An 18,288-nucleotide genomic window follows, 5' to 3' on the forward strand; every position below is an offset into this window, starting at 1 on the left:
ATGGCTAAAACCCAATTAGATTATAAATTCATGTAGTATTTGTGTTTGATTTTGAGAACTGAATGATTAAATGTATAAGTTAATTAAGATGCTCGGTCTTCCGATAAATATTGGTTTGATTCGTCTAAGGCTGAGTGTTTAAATGTTTTATTGCATTTAAATGTTCTTCCGACAATTATTTGTTCGGGGCTTCTACGTAGAGTAGTTAACACATGTTTTTGGTTCGTCTAAGACTGAGTGTTTAAATGTTTGTCATGTACCTAAGTACAATGACAGGATTGGAATGATAAATTGGGGATAAACCTCTCTTGATTCGTGAGAATCAAACCTCTGAGTTCAAAGAACACAGCCTAAGAAGAACACAGTTCTAATTTGATTAATAATTTGCTTAATGTTTCAATTACAGACTCTCTGCTAATGTAGAGACCCTCTTCTAACCTAATATCTAACATCTAGCAACGCTCCAGGTGGTCACATCATAGCCACCGGTTACACCGAGAATTAACTACTAATTATACGAAGTACCATTATTACTAAGGACAGACGCGAATACGATATGGGGCACCTTCGGACACATGACATTCCACTCCCCTCGGAAACATCCTTGTCCTCAAGGATGAGAGTAGGGTGAATTACTATGAAAGTTGGAGAGGCACGCATCAGAAATTCCATCAGAAGACCCGGACATTCCACTCCCCTCGGAAACATCCTTGTCCTCAAGGATGAGAGTAGGGTGAATTACTATGAAAGTTGGAGAGGCACGCATCAGAAATTCCATCAGAAGACCCGAACCTACAATGCCACTGAAAAGTGAAAACCCATGTGAGGCCCATAAACACCTTCACATCAAGCCCAGCCGTCCACTGCCCTCTTTTTAGACACCCTGTTAATCTCCAAGTTGTAATTACTCCCTGAAAACGAACCAGTGGAGTGAACTCTTGAGTGCTCATTACCCCTTATCTTCATGACTTCGTATACCAGGGAAAAATGTAGCACATAGTTGAATACTATGACAAACTTGGAAGTCTCTACTTCAATGTGTACTGAACTTGTGTTCCTCTGACCATAAATCCAATTCTGACCCGGAACTCACGGACCACTTAACTGCAAGGTACAATGACTAAATCTGCACAACTCCCAGCTTGATATATATAATAGCAGCAACCCTTGAACTGGGATACAGATCTTCAGTACACAGGTGAGATTAGTATCACCATTTGTTATCAAGTATATCCTCAATAAAACCCACATCAAGGATACCACGAACATTAGCACAGTAGGATCTTGAAACATCGCGAGTCCGAACTGAATGTTCTTTAACCCTTCAGAAGTCTCCAACTGGATACAACCCTTTTGGTGGTGGATACACCACAGAAAAAAGTTTATAGTAGCACCATGATATAAGTCGCGCATAACACAAGGACAAAAACCAATCATGGCAGAATCCTCATTGCAAAGTGTACCTGACACTAAGGAAATTGGAATTTCCCTGAGCTCCTCTTCTGTGAAATTTTCGTAAGCTCCACTCTGAACTTGTACGGTGTTGTCTACCCTTGGTGGAAGATTCCTGAGCTCCGGCACAGTTGCAAACACAGTATTGACTTCAGATACAACGAGATAAGCGAAGTTCCCCACCATTATTCTACCTCCCAAAAGTTCACTACGTATGTAACCCTTGACTGTAAGCCAACCATTAAACTGCAAGTGCTCGAGAATCTCAGCAACTCTCCTCATCACATGCGTGAATACCAGTACCTCATTGATATGAGAATCACCATTTGACAAAAACTTCCATATACCAGGGTAATATTCACTCGAATCCAAGTTGGATAAAGCTGGTATGTCCTTGCAGCAACGAGTAAAATACCAGGTAGGGAAAAATGCTTGCAAAGAACTACAAACGGACTGCATAACTAGCAATATAATTCTCTCGTGAGTCGCCAGTCTTCCACATACTTCAGATGGAGACCAAAGCACAAGCAAGTAGAAACCACTATTACTACTGTTCTCAGCTTCAATAAACCATAGCACAATTAAAAACATGATCAAGGATGCCAACACCAACTCCAGTTGGTACCCGCGTTCGAAAACAAACTCATACACAGATGTCTCATTGTAAGAATCCAGAAGAGATCGATCAAACCCCTTACCACGATCAAATAAGTAACAATTGTAAACAAAGTAGAGAGAAAAACAATTACCACCCTTCGAAATCCATAGGTGAATACACCCATATAGTTCATAGTGAGCATAGTGCAGGTAGAAGGGACCAGTGCTTACGATAGAGTTCAGAAATACCTGGACACCTTCAACTTTAAGCTTTTGTAAGAAAACATTGCCAGCTGAGGTACAATATGAGCTCACAAGCCTGGCAAGAGAGAAGTAAACTCCCACAAACATCTTACAATGTCTCTCACTAACATTCAGTGCACTCCATAAGCCCGTAAAGTACAATTTGTATTTCCATTTAAAAAAGGCCACCCACATCAGTATATAGGTAACTTGATTCTGAAAATACCCAACAGGACAAAAAGTATGCAGATAACTCCACTTTAAACGCCCAACTGTCATTATAACTCCCTCTTGAATCAGAAACCTCCAAAATGTTTCAGAAGTAAGTAATGGAGATTGCTGAAAAGTATCAATTCTTGCATGATATAAACGAGTGCTAACATATGTGTGAACTGAGAATATAAGCACTGAAAATTTGCGAAACTTTTTCAAAAGAATCTGGTGCACATTGCTGTCTTGTCGGTCAATGATAACCCTGGACTGGTGCACCTCATGATATAGGATAAATGAAGTATATGCTGGGTTAAATACTTCTTTAAGGAGTCGAATAAAACCAACAACCAAGGACTCAAACCTACAACCAAAAATTGCATCAGGCAAAACATACTTCAGCTGAAGCAACCCATATTTGAGCTGTAAGAAAAAAATTTCTTCTCCCATCATACTCAGCACTTGAGCAAACCATTTAGGTGCCATGTTAAAGCTCACCACTCTAACCAATAAAAGAAACAAAAATCTATTTCCCTCTGAAAACGCAGCAACCAAATTCCATGCACCACCAATTTCAGCAACATGGAGAATTCTAAGACCTAAGGAATTCAGAATCTGAGAATCAAATGGATACACATGTCTTGGTAACAACTCAAGAACCAAAATTCAATTGTACCTTTCTCTTAAAATCGACACAGGAAAAAAAATCATAGGAGTAGGTGTAATAAAACCACATTCATAATCACCAATTGAGTTAGAAAACTCCTTAATACTATCTGATTCTTTGCCGGGATCAAAAACTCTACCTATTTTGAGCTGTAAGAGAAAATCAACTCCAACACTACTCCAGACATTTTAACAAACAAATTCCTCTCATCATAAACCTCGGCATCATTTATACATAAAAGATTAATCGATTGCATAGATGAACAATCTGGTTTATACCCAAAGTAAATAATCAATCGAAGAAAATTGCCATTAGAGTTTGAGGAGAGAACAACAGACTTACCCCGATCGAATAACAAGCGAGAAGCATCAAGTTGGAAGTGAAAACAAGACATTCCTAGAAATTTGCTGTAGAAAAAGAGTAACTTGGTCAAACAGTGAACATTTTCATAGGCCTCAGAGAAAATTTGGACGCCATTTCTCAAAATTAGTTCAGTCAGGCCATTGTTTCTTAGCTGCTGTACTTCCCAAATTTGGAATTCACTTAACCTATTTCCTTCGAAAACATCAGATTTAGCCACTTTATCAAACGGAAAACTCTGATCAACAGACAAATCATTCTTTCCATCAAGGAAAATTGAAGGAATCAACCCTGAATTGAGAGAATCCTCTTCTTCGTCGATAGCTGAAGGAGTTAAGTTAACCACAGTTGAAACTTCTTCAAAGAAAAAAGTGGGAATCAATTCTGAAAATTCATCAACAGCTGATGCAGCGACTTTCACTCTGCAAGGAGGCTGATGAGCTGAAGAAGTATACCTAATAAATATGATTGATGTCAACTTCTTCAATGTCTTGTTCATCAATTTTGACCACTTCCGAATGGATTTCTCTCGATCTGGAGATATACTCTTTTCCATGTAAAACCGATACCACCATCGACAAGTGTTTAAATCCTCCGTTGCTAGTCGTTCCAACTTCACTATGGGTACCAATTTCCCATTCATACATACCCATTTTTCCTCCTGTAAATTCATCTCATCAACCATGATTTCTTAGGAAAAAACGGCTCTAGATACCAATTGTCATGTACCTAAGTACAATGACAGGATTGGAATGATAAATTGAGGATAAACCTCTCTTGATTCGTGAGAATCAAGCCTCTGAGTTCAAAGAACACAGCCTAAGAAGAACACAGTTCTAATTTGATTAATAATTTGCTTAATGTTTCAATTACAGACTCTCTGCTAATGTAGCAACCCTCTTCTAACCTAATATCTAACATCTAGCAACGCTCCAGGTGGTCACATCATAGCCACCAGTTACACCGAGAATTAACTACTAATTATACGAAGTACCATTATTACTAAGGACAGACGCGAATACGATATGGGGCACCCTCGGACACATGACAATGTTCTATTGCATATGAGATATAGTCTTATCTATTGTTTTAACCTGGTTATTTAAAATCGTAATCCTTGTTTCCAAATGGATTGATTACAATTTTGCGACATGAAGGTATACCCGACAATGGTGGCAATATAGTTATCGAATATGTTACTTATGTTAGCAGGCAACTATCTTAAAGGATCAAGAATAAGATTATCTAACTTTTGTCAGTAATATATGCATCTGCCTTTTATGTTCAATTTGACTTCTCTGCTTACTGAAGTTGTTAATAAATAATAATGCAAATTGCTGCACCCTTTCAATAGAGGAAATCTCATCAATATTACCAACTCGTTTGACAGTTCCAAAAACACATCACTGTTTTTAAACCTTAAAAACCATGCACGTTGCGAGCTGATTGGCATTTCTATATTGAATGCCAGGAACGGTTGTTGATGGAAATAACTTGTATAGTTTTTATAAATTTTATGTAAACACTGTCCGATATGTTTTGGGAACTAATAGATTGTGACTATAGTTGGCAGTGATTAAGATCGTGATACGACCGTTCATAGAGGGCCATGTTCCGTCGGTTAGTTGGAGAGAAGATACAGTTGGCAGCCGGGTTAGGAAAAGGAAAAGAAAAACAAATAGATATTCAAATATCGACAAACATGTAATGATGCGGCAGTCAAACTCATATGGGGTATAGAGTGGATGAGTATGTAGAAGCCCCACTTGCAAACTTGCAATGCACCAAGTAAATGGAGGTACTGTTCGTCTATGTAATGGAGTTATTTCTCGTGATGAGTGTGACGATGAAGACTATGTGATTTATGATAGTGTACATGGTGTTGCTGAGTATGTAGAAGGACCCCCTTGGATTCCCCAACTCCCTCGTCCCTCGCTCATATCGCCGGTAGTCGGCCCAAAGTGGATTATGCAGGTATGTTCGATTTGTGCAGTAAATTAATTGGGTACCTCTTTAAAGAGGTCGCATATTATTAATTGGGTACCTGTAAAACAAGTTCGTATAATATAAATTGGGTACCTTAGTTAACACATTCACATAATATTAATTGGGAACCTCTTTAAAGAGGTCGTATATTATTAATTGGGTACCTGTAAAACAATACTAATTGGATACCCGTCAAACAAGTTTAGTCGTTGGTCTCCACAGATTATAAGTGATGCAAAGTCCACTTTACTGACTTCTAGTAATCTGGGTAGGAGCTTCACCATGGGAATTGCTAGAGCGTTTAAAGTTCAGATTGCTTCATCGCCGGGTAAGTACTTAGGCATTCCATTATAATAGGGAAGGGTGTCTGAAAAAACTTTTGCTGATTTATTAGAAAAAAAAACTAAGCAATAGTTGGGTGGAAGTGTAAGTCTTTGAACATAGCTGGTAGGTCAGTTCTCATTAAGTCTGTCCTAGATCCTATATTAAATCATGTTATGTTAATGCTAAAATTACCAAAAGGTTTAGTCGATAAGATTGACAAATTTGTTCTTCAATTGCCGTGCAATTTATCCTATTTGGAAGAAATTACATGACATGACAGGTTTAAGATTTGAATTGGATGTGATGTCACCTACTTACTTAAAACAACTTATGTCTTTGAATGGCTATATTGGTAGTATTAGTTGGTATTACATTGTTCCTCAGGTGCTATGGAGTATTTGTAACAATAGAAACAGGTTAATTTATGAAAATGAAAGATTTGTTACTCTTGAAATACTAGCTCTGGCTATTAGGAAAGCAAGAGAATATTATTTTACTGCCATACATAAAGAGGAAAGATTTGTGTGTAGGCGTGAAATATTAGTCAAATGGAATTTTCCAAAGTCTGGATATCATAAATTAAATACAGCGGGAGCATTTATTAACTCTCTTTATGTAGGAATTGGTGGAGTGGTTAGAGATGATGGTGGATTTTTTGTGGCAGGCTATGTAAAATATATTTATCAGAATGGGAATAATGTGGCTGAAGTTTGGGCGGTTAGAGATGGTTTGCAGATTGCTATACAATTGGGAATCAAGAAACTTGAAATTGATTGCGACTCAACGTATACCATCCAACTACGTAAAGGCGAAGTAGCTCCTCCGTGGTACCTTAAGGGTCTTTTCCAGGACATCACATAATTGAGGGAGAAATTCAAAGACCTTGTATTTGTTCGTTAATACAGAGAATCCAACTTTAATTTGTTGCTGACACTTTGTCAAAACAAGCTTCTGAGAGACTTATAGCAGACATTCTCGATATGTCTTACCCGAAAATGACCAAAGTTGTTTAGTTTTTGTTTTTTTCAGACACCTTATCAAAAAAAAAGGGTACCTGTAAAACAGATTCGCATAATATAAGTTGGATACCTTGTTAACACTATCACATAATATTAATTGGGTACCTGTATAACAAGGTCGCATAAATTACAATGACATCTAATTTTTCAGTGTACCGTAATTAATCAGTACTGATTGTGAAACTACAAACTCAAGCACGGGTACTGTAAGCACAATCCTTTTTTTTTTTTATCAGAACACAATCTCAATTACCCGCTACATCTATTAATTTGGAGTACATATATATTACAGCTTTTCAGAACAAATTTAATGTTACATCTTTTTAGAAACAAATTTACCAATCATTTAATTGAATAACTGTTACAGGCTTGGTTGAATCATTTACCAACATGTAAGCAGCAATCAACTATTCAGAAAGTATCAATGGGTTAAGATGAAATAGTAAACCGTACAGGATACACTCAGACAAATGGGAAAATGTCACACTACAGTAAAGACTGGATATGTCCAGAGATAAAATGCAGCAAATACAATGCGAAAAACGGTTTGGGACTAAACCAGCACTTGAAAATGATTTCATAAAGGCGGGTTCTGTAATCAGTTAAACCGTGCCATTTTATGACGACAGCACATGCAGTTTGCTCGCCCGTCCAAGGAATACCATCTGCGAATGGCGCTTAGAATGACGCAGAAGTCAAGATGCATTCAATAGACAATTTTAGCTCACCAAAAGAATCAACCTACTCGTCTTCAGAGTGAGATTACACTTCGATAATATTCCTCCTGTAGCAGCTACAAGTCTACGTCTAACTTTTTCAGAAGGTTGCACAGAAAGCTGCAAAAAGACAAGGACATGTTTGTGTACCCAAAATTAGGATAGAACATATGCAAGCTTGATTGAAACATGAAAGCTTGAATATACATGGGCATAATGAATTACCAGTGAAGAGCCATACATGAGGAGAAGCTGCAGATAATAATTTATCCACATGCAGCAATGTTTGCTCAATCCAGTGTTTTAAGCGGCTAACACACAAAGATTGTACGCCTCTGCAAGAATCAGAGCTACACTTCTCTAAAATTGTAGAGAGAACGGTACAAGTTATCCGGCGACTAGATTTGCTTCTTATGCTGTATTAGGAAGATGACGAAGTGTCTCCAGAAACACCAGGCTGGATTTATCTTCGCTTGGTTGAGGAGGACTGGAAAATATCATTTTCAGGTACACCAAGACCAGGAAGATATGCATCGTCTTTGAGGTCTATCATGAAAAATTCTATCAAACCTCTTATCGTTGGATCAATTGCTTCTGTACTTGCACCTGCACCACTTATCATTGCCTTCGACATATGCAAAACTTTTGCAAATCGGCTAACAACACCAGGTGAAAAGAAAGCTAGTGCATCTGTCCCAACCTGCAAGTACACCATTTGGTTACAAAACACAAAAGCATATGTCATTTTTTGTATGACAGCATCCAAAAAGGAGACAAACTCGTAATCATGCTTGAAATAAGAATTTATCGAACTGGAAAGAAAAAATGAAATAGAAGATGAAATCTGCCCAAAAAATATACGAAATCCTGCAAATTACGTTAGCAACAAGCACTCTAAGAGTTAAAAAGGCCTCGATATGAAGCCTTGCACACGATGCACTCGGTTAGCCTCAATGTCCGCAATCTATTAATTTATACATTAAAATCAAGAAAACAGTTTTAGCTAGAAAAGAAAAAGAGACACCCAAAACCTTAAAAACAAATATTAGAGCTACAGCTTATAATTACCACATACTTTGAGATGACGTAAGAGCCAGTATCCAACAGCAGCAGAAGCATCCTGTGACTGAAGAAATGCAACCAAGCATTCATCTGGCTCTGACTTATTTAGTAATAGTGTTTGGAATATGCTAGAAATCTGTGTGCATATGGAAAACACATTTGAGCTGGAGTGGAGCCTAAGAAGCAAAGCTCTAAAGCACCTAACTATCCCTTCTCGCAATTCTTCAGAACTTTCAGATGGCGTAACCAAATCCCCATAAGTTAACTCTTTCAGCACTATGATCATCTACAAAAAAAAAATTTAAAAAAAAAACATAGGTCATGCATCTACCTAACAAACAGAAACACAAATAAAAGGTGTACATATGTACCAACTACCTAGACTTACTAAAGAGCAAAGAATCTCAAAATACATATCGCAATACAAGGTTTACAACGTCTGCATTTCATGTCACTTTCTAGCATTGGTGGCATTATAAGTAATTTCCAAGTTCCAACAGATGCCGGAATTAAAACTTATACGAAATTTTAAGCTGTGAATTGGTATTAAGCCATTTCCTTTTTCAACAAATCAAAACTAGATACATAATTACTAATCATTTATCACATTGTATCTTATAGCCAACATGTAACAGCCTAATTTCCTATGCGGCTGCTAACTCTCATACTTAAAGGTTACCCACTCTTATTGGCAAATGAAATGATCACTCTAGATTTCCCTCCTAACAAGTTGCATTGGTACATCGCAACAAAATGGCGTCATTCTCTAAAACATTGCAACTCAAACTAGTTGTGTCGGATCATCTCCCTATAACTTGTCGTGAATGCTTGTATTTTCTCGAGCCTTCTATAACTGCACCTGCACCATTAATGGTACTCGACAACATATTGTATGGGAAAACAAATGAAAAGCTATACCAACACATAATTCCCCCAAATTCATTTGTACGAGTCAGAAAGACGTAGCAATTCTGTTATATACTATATATAGAGAGAGACAGAGATAATACCTACTCTTGGAGTAGGCTGAAGCTCATTGGCAATGAAGGAAATTTTTCCATCATTGCCGCTGCCTTGCTATACAAAAAGCTGCAAGAAAATGACTTGCAATCAATTTTTCTAGTCAAAGCATAGATGTTTAAGAAAATTGAAGTAAATATCTACTGCCATAATCTTGGTCCTTGTGTCCTGTATAAGCATTACCGTGCCCATAAGCGAATCCATCAAAACTAGAACAACCAGGTCCATTATTAAGCCAAAAAGCAACAGGATATTCAGATGACACTACAAAGTAAAAGAACAAACTCTTCCCACTTTTCTTAACTACAATCACATATGTGAAAGACCCAATTCACCAAAACAAGTAAAATATAAAAACACGGGTTTTGCTCAAATCATTATGAAATCATGAAATTTACTAATTGTAGAATGGTTCCGACAAATTATGTTAGGATCCGACACCGAACTAGAGGAATCCTAGTACTAAAAGGGATAAATTAATCCGTTGATTGGAGATCAGCCACCTTAATCCTTTGAATCGGGGATTAGCCACCAAATAAGCATAGCACTTTTGATATTAATTGTATTGATTGAATGCATAAATCCTAGAACAAATTATAGATATATAGAGAACATAACTTGAGTCCTAAAAAAATACTCCCTCCGTTCTTTTTTAATAGACTGGTTTCCTAAAATAGATGTTTCAAAAATATAGGCTGATATCCCAATTGGGAGGGTACTAGGTTTCACTTTTACGGTTTTAACCTTCATAAAAACATTTTTTCTCCTCTACCATTATCACCGAAACATCTTCACCGCCGTTTCAGGCCTCCTTCAGCTTCATCTTCTCCCACACAAACCACCACAAGCAACACCATCGCCACCACTACACCACCAGCAACACCGTCGCCACCATTACAACAAAGAAATGTCAAAAACCCATTTCCCATCAAAAAGATCACAACTTTCAGGAGGCCCTTCAATTTCTTCAATTCAATTTCTTCAATAATCTTCTTGATTTCTGGTTTCTGTTTAGGAACCACCTCTGATTCAATAATGGGTTGTTGGATTTTTGATGGTTTAACATCAGAATCATCAACATGGGTTTCTTGTGATTTTATTCTAGTAACGGTTGTGGTTGTAGTTCTTGAATTCTTATTATCACCTTCTTCTTCAGTATTTGTGATTGAAGTAGAGATTTCTTGGTGAAGTTCTTGACGATGATGATGAGTAGTAATGGTTTAGTAGTAGCAGAATAAGGTTTAGTTGAGAATGGGAATTTTACGCCCACAAATTGTTTGAAGAAAGTCCCTAAAGAATTTCAGGTTTACTAATGGTGTTGAATGGCAAATCTTTGACGTCCATCAACAACTCTGAGTACTTTGTTGGTAGTGGTTGTGTAATTTCCAGGATATGAAAGAGGTTATGGAGTTAATAATGATGTTGCTGGATTTGGTGTTTGTTGAATGGTAGTGATTGACAACTGAGATATTGGAGTTTCAAGCTGTGTTGCACTGTGTCGAAGAATTTGGAATTGGGAGAATGGGTGGTAAGGAAATGTTGCGAGTGATAATGGATGGTAAGTTTATAATGCGAGTAGATTCTTGTTGTTTCAGTTTAGTCTTAAAATGATTATTGCATAAGTTTGTACTTGGGTCTAATTACGTGTGCAATGGAAAATGAATCATTTCTATGATCTCTTGTATTCCTTGAAACGATAAAAAGTTGTGCAGGAAGTGTTTTTATTGAAATGAGTTTTTGTTAAAGAATGAATCATCATGAAAACAATCTCTAGACTTCAATGGAGTACTAGAAGTTTTTGTTAAAGAATGAATCACCATGAATACACTATCTGGACTTCATGGTGTTTTCTTTATTGCTATCCTGTAACCTGAACAAACATCAAAGTGGCATGATTGAAGTTCTGGATCTGACATGTTTACTTGGAAAGCTTTTCCACAGATTCCATAGCTTTTTTCGACAACATACATCATCTTCTTCGCCTGTACTATGTGCAGACAAAATTATTCAAATATTTTCAATACGGGAGCTGATGCGTAACCTATAACACCATTCAAATGATGGGTTCTGTGTATGGTTGACTGAAAATTACCTTACAACCCAAAGAACAAAATCTGAATGAATCAAGCAAGGTCCTGGCACAAATTTCACATATATTTGTAACTCCTTTACCATGTCTAAATTGAGGGTGTTCGTTCAGAAAAACTATTTCAGCATTGTTGATTACATAATGTTGAACACCAGAAATGTCTATATGCTTCTGAACTTCATTAACCCTTATAACGTTGTGGTAGTTAGACCTCCTTATCTGCAATTTGGAGGAACACAAATGTTATAAGAGTTCAATCTTCCAAGTGGGTTTTCAAAAATCAAAAAAAAAAAAAAAAAAAAAAAAAAAAAAAAAAAACGAACAAACTGAGAGAACTTACTTGAACAATGCGATGTTCTCTATGATGAATCAGACAGTAAGAACAGATGGATTTACCCATACAATCCAAGCAGAAATATTTACATTCACTTTTGGATATTTCTTCCCCATGGTCTCCACAAGGAATGAAATAGTTTGCTTCCAGTAACGGCCTTAACCATTGAGCACCAAAGCCATTGTTTTCTTCCATTGGGATAAGCGGAACGACCTATTCAGAACACACAAAGAGACAAACAGAAATCAATACTAAAATTCCATTTAAACCCAAAAACGAAACCGAAAACTAGAACAAATAAACTAGAAAAATTGTGGGATGGTGTGTCTTATTAGTAGGCTTGTTCAAACACTTCTACACCCTTCAGTTTCAGCTGATGTACCATCATTTTCGTGACTAATCAAATGAGTGCTAGTCAAGAAAGGTTCAGCTCCATGAAGTTAAGAAACAACATAATCACAACAGGAGAAATATCAAAAACAAACATGAAAACATTGTCAGAATGCGAAGTCTACTGCAGTTAAGGATGTTTGAATCAATGAATAGCTAAAAAGAAAGATTGAATCTATTATCTCTATCAGTGCACTCTACATACCAGAATGTAGTTACAACTCTAAATGAACTCTACATACCAGAATCAGTCAGCAACTCAAATGCCTGAGCAGTAAAATCGTTCAGCGATCAGTATTTTCCAACAGTAAACAGAAATGTAAAAATGGTTTCTAAAAAACTAAGCCACATAGATTTGGCATTTGGGAAAAGCACACACTGAGAGTCTAGTCAAAGACAATCAAAAGCGAGCACTCAAGAGTGCATTTAGTTTGCAGGTGAGCCTGGCAGGGAGGCACTGTTCTGATTTGGTTGCTCTGCTCGAGACCAAGGTGGCGTTTGAAGGTGTGCCTCATGGTCTGGCAGAGAAGATACATTATATGCCCGTTGCCAGGATACTTAAAAGCTGAGAGTCGCATTAGTCACACATCACAGCCAGGATGTATTTAGCAAATGCAAAATTTGGTTTATTTCGAGGATGCTTCAAATAGTTACTAGTGATATCCACAGAAAACAGTAACTAGTAAGCTAGTAGCACCACGTTGGATCTCTGCCTATCAATTACCAGGAAAACTACCAATGCTTTACATCCAAAATTACCAATGCTTTACATCCAAAAGTATCGTATTCACCAGGATGTACAAAAGCTTCATTTAAAATATTCAAACAAACAAAAACATCAACCACTCAACAACAATACACACATTCGGGGTTCATAAAATCATCATGTCATTCAGAAAAACAGTACTTGCTAAAGAGTAATAGTTAAAACCAAACAGTACTTAAAGAAATGGCGAGCTTAACAAATCAACTAGAGTTTATAGGAGCAACTAAATTACCAGATTCAAAACCTGAAGTGGTGCTCATGGATGTACAACAAAAACTTCCAGCAAGTGTTAGGACAGAAATGTAATGGGGGTGAGTACATAAACTGGTTAACTTCCCTAATTTGAAAATTCATATTTATGGTATGTCTACTATTCTGTCTGCACCCACCATTCCACCTTACTAGACAACTTAATGTGGTTCAGTTTATTGATAGATTCATGTGGGGGCTGCTGAAGTGATTCAGTTTTTCTAAAGTCTAACTTTTTCTTTCGAATTATCCATGGTTTAAGATTCATGTGAGGGCTGCTGAAGTGATTTAGTTGCATTGTTAAAAAATTGTATGCAATTGTATGTACGAAATCAAGCAAGAGATAATAAGCTTACTGGTTCAGGTGGCTTGGGTGCTGAATCATGAGATGGACGAATGTGGATGCTTCTCCTATATAGCTCAAGCAGTGGCTTCAGATAATAGATCTCTGTAAAATGCTTTCCTGCCAACCCACTTACAATCGCTACTGGAGGGAGGTCCATGAGATGTGCTATCTTCGTTTTATGGATATATTTGGCTCTCTGCAAAAACATCATAGTACAAAGGTGTTTTTAGCTACAAGGAAAAGACTGCAGTCACCAAGTATTGCTCCCAGTCATAGATTTTGCATAGAAGGTGGTGCGATATTAAAACCTTCTTTCTTCCAACAAGGTCAGAGGCGTCCTCAAGCCAGCTCTGGTAAATATCGTTGCCAATGATAGTTTGTTTAAAATCCATAGCAAGCTGGCCCGTTCTTTTTCTTTTCGTATTCACCTTCATTTGATTTGCTTTCATAGGGTCTAAAACTGATCAATACCCAATAGGCAAAAAATACATGGTTCCATTAGCAAAGATTATTTAAAGTTGCTAATGATATTTTTTTCCTGAGATCACAGTTATAGTGTAATGCAAAGGCGACATAATTTACAGAATCTAGCAAATAGAGCCTAATATTAACAACCCTGTAAGCCGCACTATGATTTGCAGCAACTGAGTTAAAGAAAATCCCGTAGTTTAACAATTACTGGATACACACAGGACCATTGCAAGTGAAAACAGACAAGATAGCTTTGCCTGAGAAAGAACTATAGACAATCCAGGCCACTACAGAGGGTTTCATCATCTCATAAACTAAATAAAAGGAAGATAATTCACTAAACATTGATAATGCCATTGCAGAGGATTCATCGGATCATAAACTGAACAAAAGGAATAAAGATGACTAAACACTGATAAAATTTGCGCATTTAAATGTCTCCCAACTAACATTTGTCTGCACTGTGTATTGTTGATCCTTAATGGTATGGCTGGGAATAGTCTTATGTTATCAAGCAGGTGTTTATAAACAATCTAACATCATTAAGATTACCACAAACTATCAATAGCAGAAAACAACAATGATATAATTATAAAAACAATCAATTCAAGGCAAAGAAAAAACAAGTTTGAAATCACATACCTTAAGAACTTTGTTGCATAATTTCATACTCCTTTATAAATTCCCTGGCCTCATTCAATACTTAAGGATCACACTCAAGTACATTAGGGAGTTGGCCATCTCTAATTAAACGCCATTTATGCATATGAGGAATCTTGTAGTGAATCCCACCCTTGATTCTAAGAATCTCCTTCATGCAAGATTGTAAAGTTATGAAAACATTGTTTGCGTCTTCAACCGAGAAATTTTCAAACGCTCTCGTAACATTTGTGATAAACTCGTCTACTGTGGTTGGAGCATCAGTATGATGAAGTGCAGATATAGCGCTGAAGAACCCAAGGTCTAAAACATTCAATTCGGGGCTGTTTGGAGGTTGACACAACAACTCGATATCGAACCCGTAACTCCTAACCGCTTCCATAATTTTTTTATCATTCTCGTGGACATGTGGTTTTGCATCATCTTGTTGTATAAAGATTTTCTTACAAATATTAAACGGTCATTTCTTCTTGATAGCAGGCAACAATTTCTCAATCAAAAAACACCTCATAACATCTTTGTCAACAGATTTCATGGCCTTGGTTTCCATTGTCCCAGCCTTGCGGTTTTGCTGCTCCTTTTTGCGGCTTCTTTAACAACAAAAGGCCATATTCCGATCTTACCATCAAAACCCAAGCGAGGACGAGCCACGGCCGTTAAAAACATGATTTTGGTGATAAATGTTTTTACTTTTGCACTGCGTAAAGGCTCTTCTTCTTCGGCATGAAGATAATATACTTTTGTGCTCTTCTTGTAATGTAAAACCATTTTTCATTTATATGAATTCGATCCAACATGTCAATGAATGAATTTGAAGATTGGGTCATACCTTTGTCTATCATTTTTAAGCAAAACTTCATCCTTTCTATCTTGTTTCCATCCGTAAGTCCCGGCCTCAAGGCATTTGGATGTGGTCGAAGATTTCCATCCTCGATCAGTCGATGTACTGTTGAGGTTGACAAGTTTAGTTCGTGTGTTATTCCTCTTATCGTTGTTCGTTTTCGAAGAGGTATCAACTTAATTATATGTAAATCTAATTGAATTCTCTTTCTACCAACTCTACTGACCATCTTAGAAGAGATATCAACCACATCTTCATTTGCATTAGCTAGTTTTGCATCATGCCATAATCTCGAAACAGTTCTAAAACCAACTTTAAACCGAGCGGCAGTATCAGTGATAACTCCGTTGTGAAGTCTCCCATCCGTGCTTCCTTGCATTAATTTTTCAATAATCCTTCTCTTCATATCAGAAGTTAAATTCTTCTTCTTATTTCCATGGCGAATAGGTTTTGGTTATGCAATGGTGTTAATGGGACAGTGTCGTAACATTCGTTGTTTAAATCGATGAGACAATATTGACTTAAATCTCTAATAGTTGGAGATGGAATTGTAATTGGAGATGGAATTATAATTGAAGTAGTTGATGGAAAATTATCTTGAGATAGAGTATCCTCAGGAGTTTGATTCAAGTCAAAACCCATTTCACTTGGTAATTTTATCAAACAGTTAAAGGGTGAATCCCCATTGACACACACTGAGAACAATAGCACTTGTTCTTACTGCCTAAAAGAATTCATCTATACTAAGTTCTTCTCCATCAATATACGAAAATCATCAAATCACCAACAACCATCAGAAGCACCCTCTGTAGCAGAAACTACTTGAAACCCATCACAAACTTCTCTTCACAATCCGCAGAAGAAGAACCCTCTATAGCATAAACTTGAAACCCATCTTATCGCATTTGTACCAAGCAGACCTACAAACTAAACACAAACTTTCTTTAATAACAACCCAAGCTCTTGATAAACCTCAATCTAACCAATCAATTGAACATATTTGAATTGGGTGAAAACCAGCTGGAGGAAGTAAAACAGACCAAAAGAAGGAGAAGAATAAGATGTCTGATAACAGATTTGAATTGGGTGAAAACCCTAAATTAAAAACGGGAGCAGATTAAAATTCATGGAAAATTATTGATGGGGGTGATTAAGTTTCGAATTTTGAATCTAGAAAATTGTTTTCTCAATTTCGTTTTTTTTCTAGATTTATTGGGAGAGAGGGCAGAAAAGGAAAAAAAATAGGAAATAACTGCGGTAATGATTGATTTTATTAAAAACCTTAATCTCCTCGCTATCCCAAACCGGCCTATAATAAAGAACGGACGGAGTACTAAATAATGAAACATATAATTATTGTTCCTAAATTAACTAGTTTCTCGTAATGGGTGTTGGTGTCCCAACATCCCCAATCTCTTGAGACACAATTTGTCCTCAAGTTGGATCATAAGAGTAAACTAAAAAAATGAAATTTATATATAAATTCCTAAGATGTTTAACCAAAAAATAAAACCGACATCCTGATATTCACAGCTCCTTGAAATGTAACTTGACCTCAAGTTGATCGTTGTAATGCATCACGTATGACCTGTACTCATCAGTTTCTACAACTGCTAACCAGGGGGGTTTCCATAATTTTGATAGGCTTTCCCCGTACTCATCACGCTCAACTACTTACCAAGGTGGCTTCCACGATCTTGACAAATTTGACCAGTATAAATTAACAACGCTGACACTGTCAAGACAACGTGCCTCTATCACACTATGCACATGTATGTACAACTCTTGCACCGTGATGAGAACCAAAATGTCTGGAATGCTTATAGTGCATCTGCGCTTACTATGAAAAAATAACCTTCCCATTACAGGTAAAGTGAACGTGGTTGTCTTCCCAAGCACATGAGTATGTGTTGTCTTGTTCTTGGAACCGCTTCCGTGTCCACCTGATGACAAAGATATAGAAGTTGGAGGAATAGGCGGTGGTTTGTTCAAAACTAAAGTCTCATGAGGCCCAAGTACATGATCTGAACTAGAAAGCCCAATTAAAAAACTTGAATTATGAAGAAGATCCACATCAAACGAAGTTTGGTCGGAAGGTGATGAGAATGTTTCAGTATTCTCTTCAAACTTTTTTCTTTCTTCAATTTCTTTCTGCTCGGCCAAAACTTTTTTCTCTTCCATTTTTTCCTCCTCGGCTAATAGTTCTTCCAGTGGAGCTGGTAATGCGGCAAGTGTATCATTGATCGCTCTAATTGCACGTAAACAGTCTTCAATCGCAGCATCCAAGCGAGACATGGCTGGCCAAGTTAGATGCCCTTGTGTTGCGATTTTTTTTTTATATCGGAGCTCCTAGAATCTCTTACTGATACGATTGATTATAATGGCTGGCGGTAAGCTAACAAGAGCCGAAAACTTGTGCTATGAAAGAAACGAGACCTAAAATTGTACTGGTTGGTAACCTAACCTAGTTAAGATGAGTGCACGAG

At 37.1% G+C, this 18,288-nt stretch overlaps 3 protein-coding genes across 3 annotated transcripts; all 3 read right to left on the reverse strand.

The window, feature by feature from the left end:
- Nucleotides 1-351: 351 nt before the first annotated feature.
- LOC113276074 lies at nucleotides 352-4,437 on the reverse strand. Its single transcript, XM_026525668.1, has 2 exons — nucleotides 3,512-4,437; nucleotides 352-3,101 (listed from the first exon to the last, which is right to left on the reverse strand). The coding sequence occupies exons 1-2, from the start codon at nucleotides 4,212-4,214 to the stop codon at nucleotides 1,090-1,092; spliced, it is 2,715 nt and encodes a 904-aa protein (XP_026381453.1). The 5' UTR covers nucleotides 4,215-4,437; the 3' UTR covers nucleotides 352-1,089.
- A 3,600-nt stretch (nucleotides 4,438-8,037) lies between these two features.
- Nucleotides 8,038-9,884, reverse strand: LOC113272763. Its single transcript, XM_026522560.1, has 4 exons — nucleotides 9,840-9,884; nucleotides 9,651-9,713; nucleotides 8,650-8,922; nucleotides 8,038-8,274 (listed from the first exon to the last, which is right to left on the reverse strand). The coding sequence occupies exons 1-4, from the start codon at nucleotides 9,882-9,884 to the stop codon at nucleotides 8,038-8,040; spliced, it is 618 nt and encodes a 205-aa protein (XP_026378345.1).
- Nucleotides 9,885-11,015: 1,131 nt separating this feature from the next.
- Nucleotides 11,016-17,107, reverse strand: LOC113276075. Its single transcript, XM_026525669.1, has 6 exons — nucleotides 14,944-17,107; nucleotides 14,139-14,290; nucleotides 13,841-14,026; nucleotides 12,086-12,292; nucleotides 11,749-11,964; nucleotides 11,016-11,638 (listed from the first exon to the last, which is right to left on the reverse strand). The coding sequence occupies exons 2-6, from the start codon at nucleotides 14,277-14,279 to the stop codon at nucleotides 11,495-11,497; spliced, it is 894 nt and encodes a 297-aa protein (XP_026381454.1). The 5' UTR covers nucleotides 14,280-14,290; nucleotides 14,944-17,107; the 3' UTR covers nucleotides 11,016-11,494.
- Between the last annotated feature and the right edge of the window lie 1,181 nt (nucleotides 17,108-18,288).

Source organism: Papaver somniferum, chromosome 4 (genome assembly GCF_003573695.1).
Source record: "Papaver somniferum cultivar HN1 chromosome 4, ASM357369v1, whole genome shotgun sequence".
NCBI lineage: Eukaryota > Viridiplantae > Streptophyta > Magnoliopsida > Ranunculales > Papaveraceae > Papaver > Papaver somniferum.

Bases quoted from the DNA above. Each gene is read 5' to 3' on its own strand.
- LOC113276074 (XM_026525668.1), bottom strand. From the start codon at position 4,214: ATGGTTGATGAGATGAATTTACAGGAGGAAAAATGGGTATGTATGAAT. The intron at 3,102-3,511 runs GTAAGTCTGTTG...TGAATTCCTTAG, and splicing joins TCGCTTGTTATTCGATCGGG to GTCTTAGAATTCTCCATGTT.
- LOC113272763 (XM_026522560.1), bottom strand. From the start codon at position 9,884: ATGGACCTGGTTGTTCTAGTTTTGATGGATTCGCTTATGGGCACG. The intron at 9,714-9,839 runs GTAATGCTTATA...CTTTTTGTATAG, and splicing joins TGGATTCGCTTATGGGCACG to CAAGGCAGCGGCAATGATGG. The intron at 8,923-9,650 runs GTAGGTATTATC...TTTTTTTTGTAG, and splicing joins AGCTTCAGCCTACTCCAAGA to ATGATCATAGTGCTGAAAGA.
- LOC113276075 (XM_026525669.1), bottom strand. From the start codon at position 14,279: ATGAAAGCAAATCAAATGAAGGTGAATACGAAAAGAAAAAGAACGGGC. The intron at 12,293-13,840 runs GTAAGCTTATTA...TGTTCTGAATAG, and splicing joins CACCCAAGCCACCTGAACCA to GTCGTTCCGCTTATCCCAAT. The intron at 11,965-12,085 runs GTAAGTTCTCTC...TCCAAATTGCAG, and splicing joins GAGAACATCGCATTGTTCAA to ATAAGGAGGTCTAACTACCA.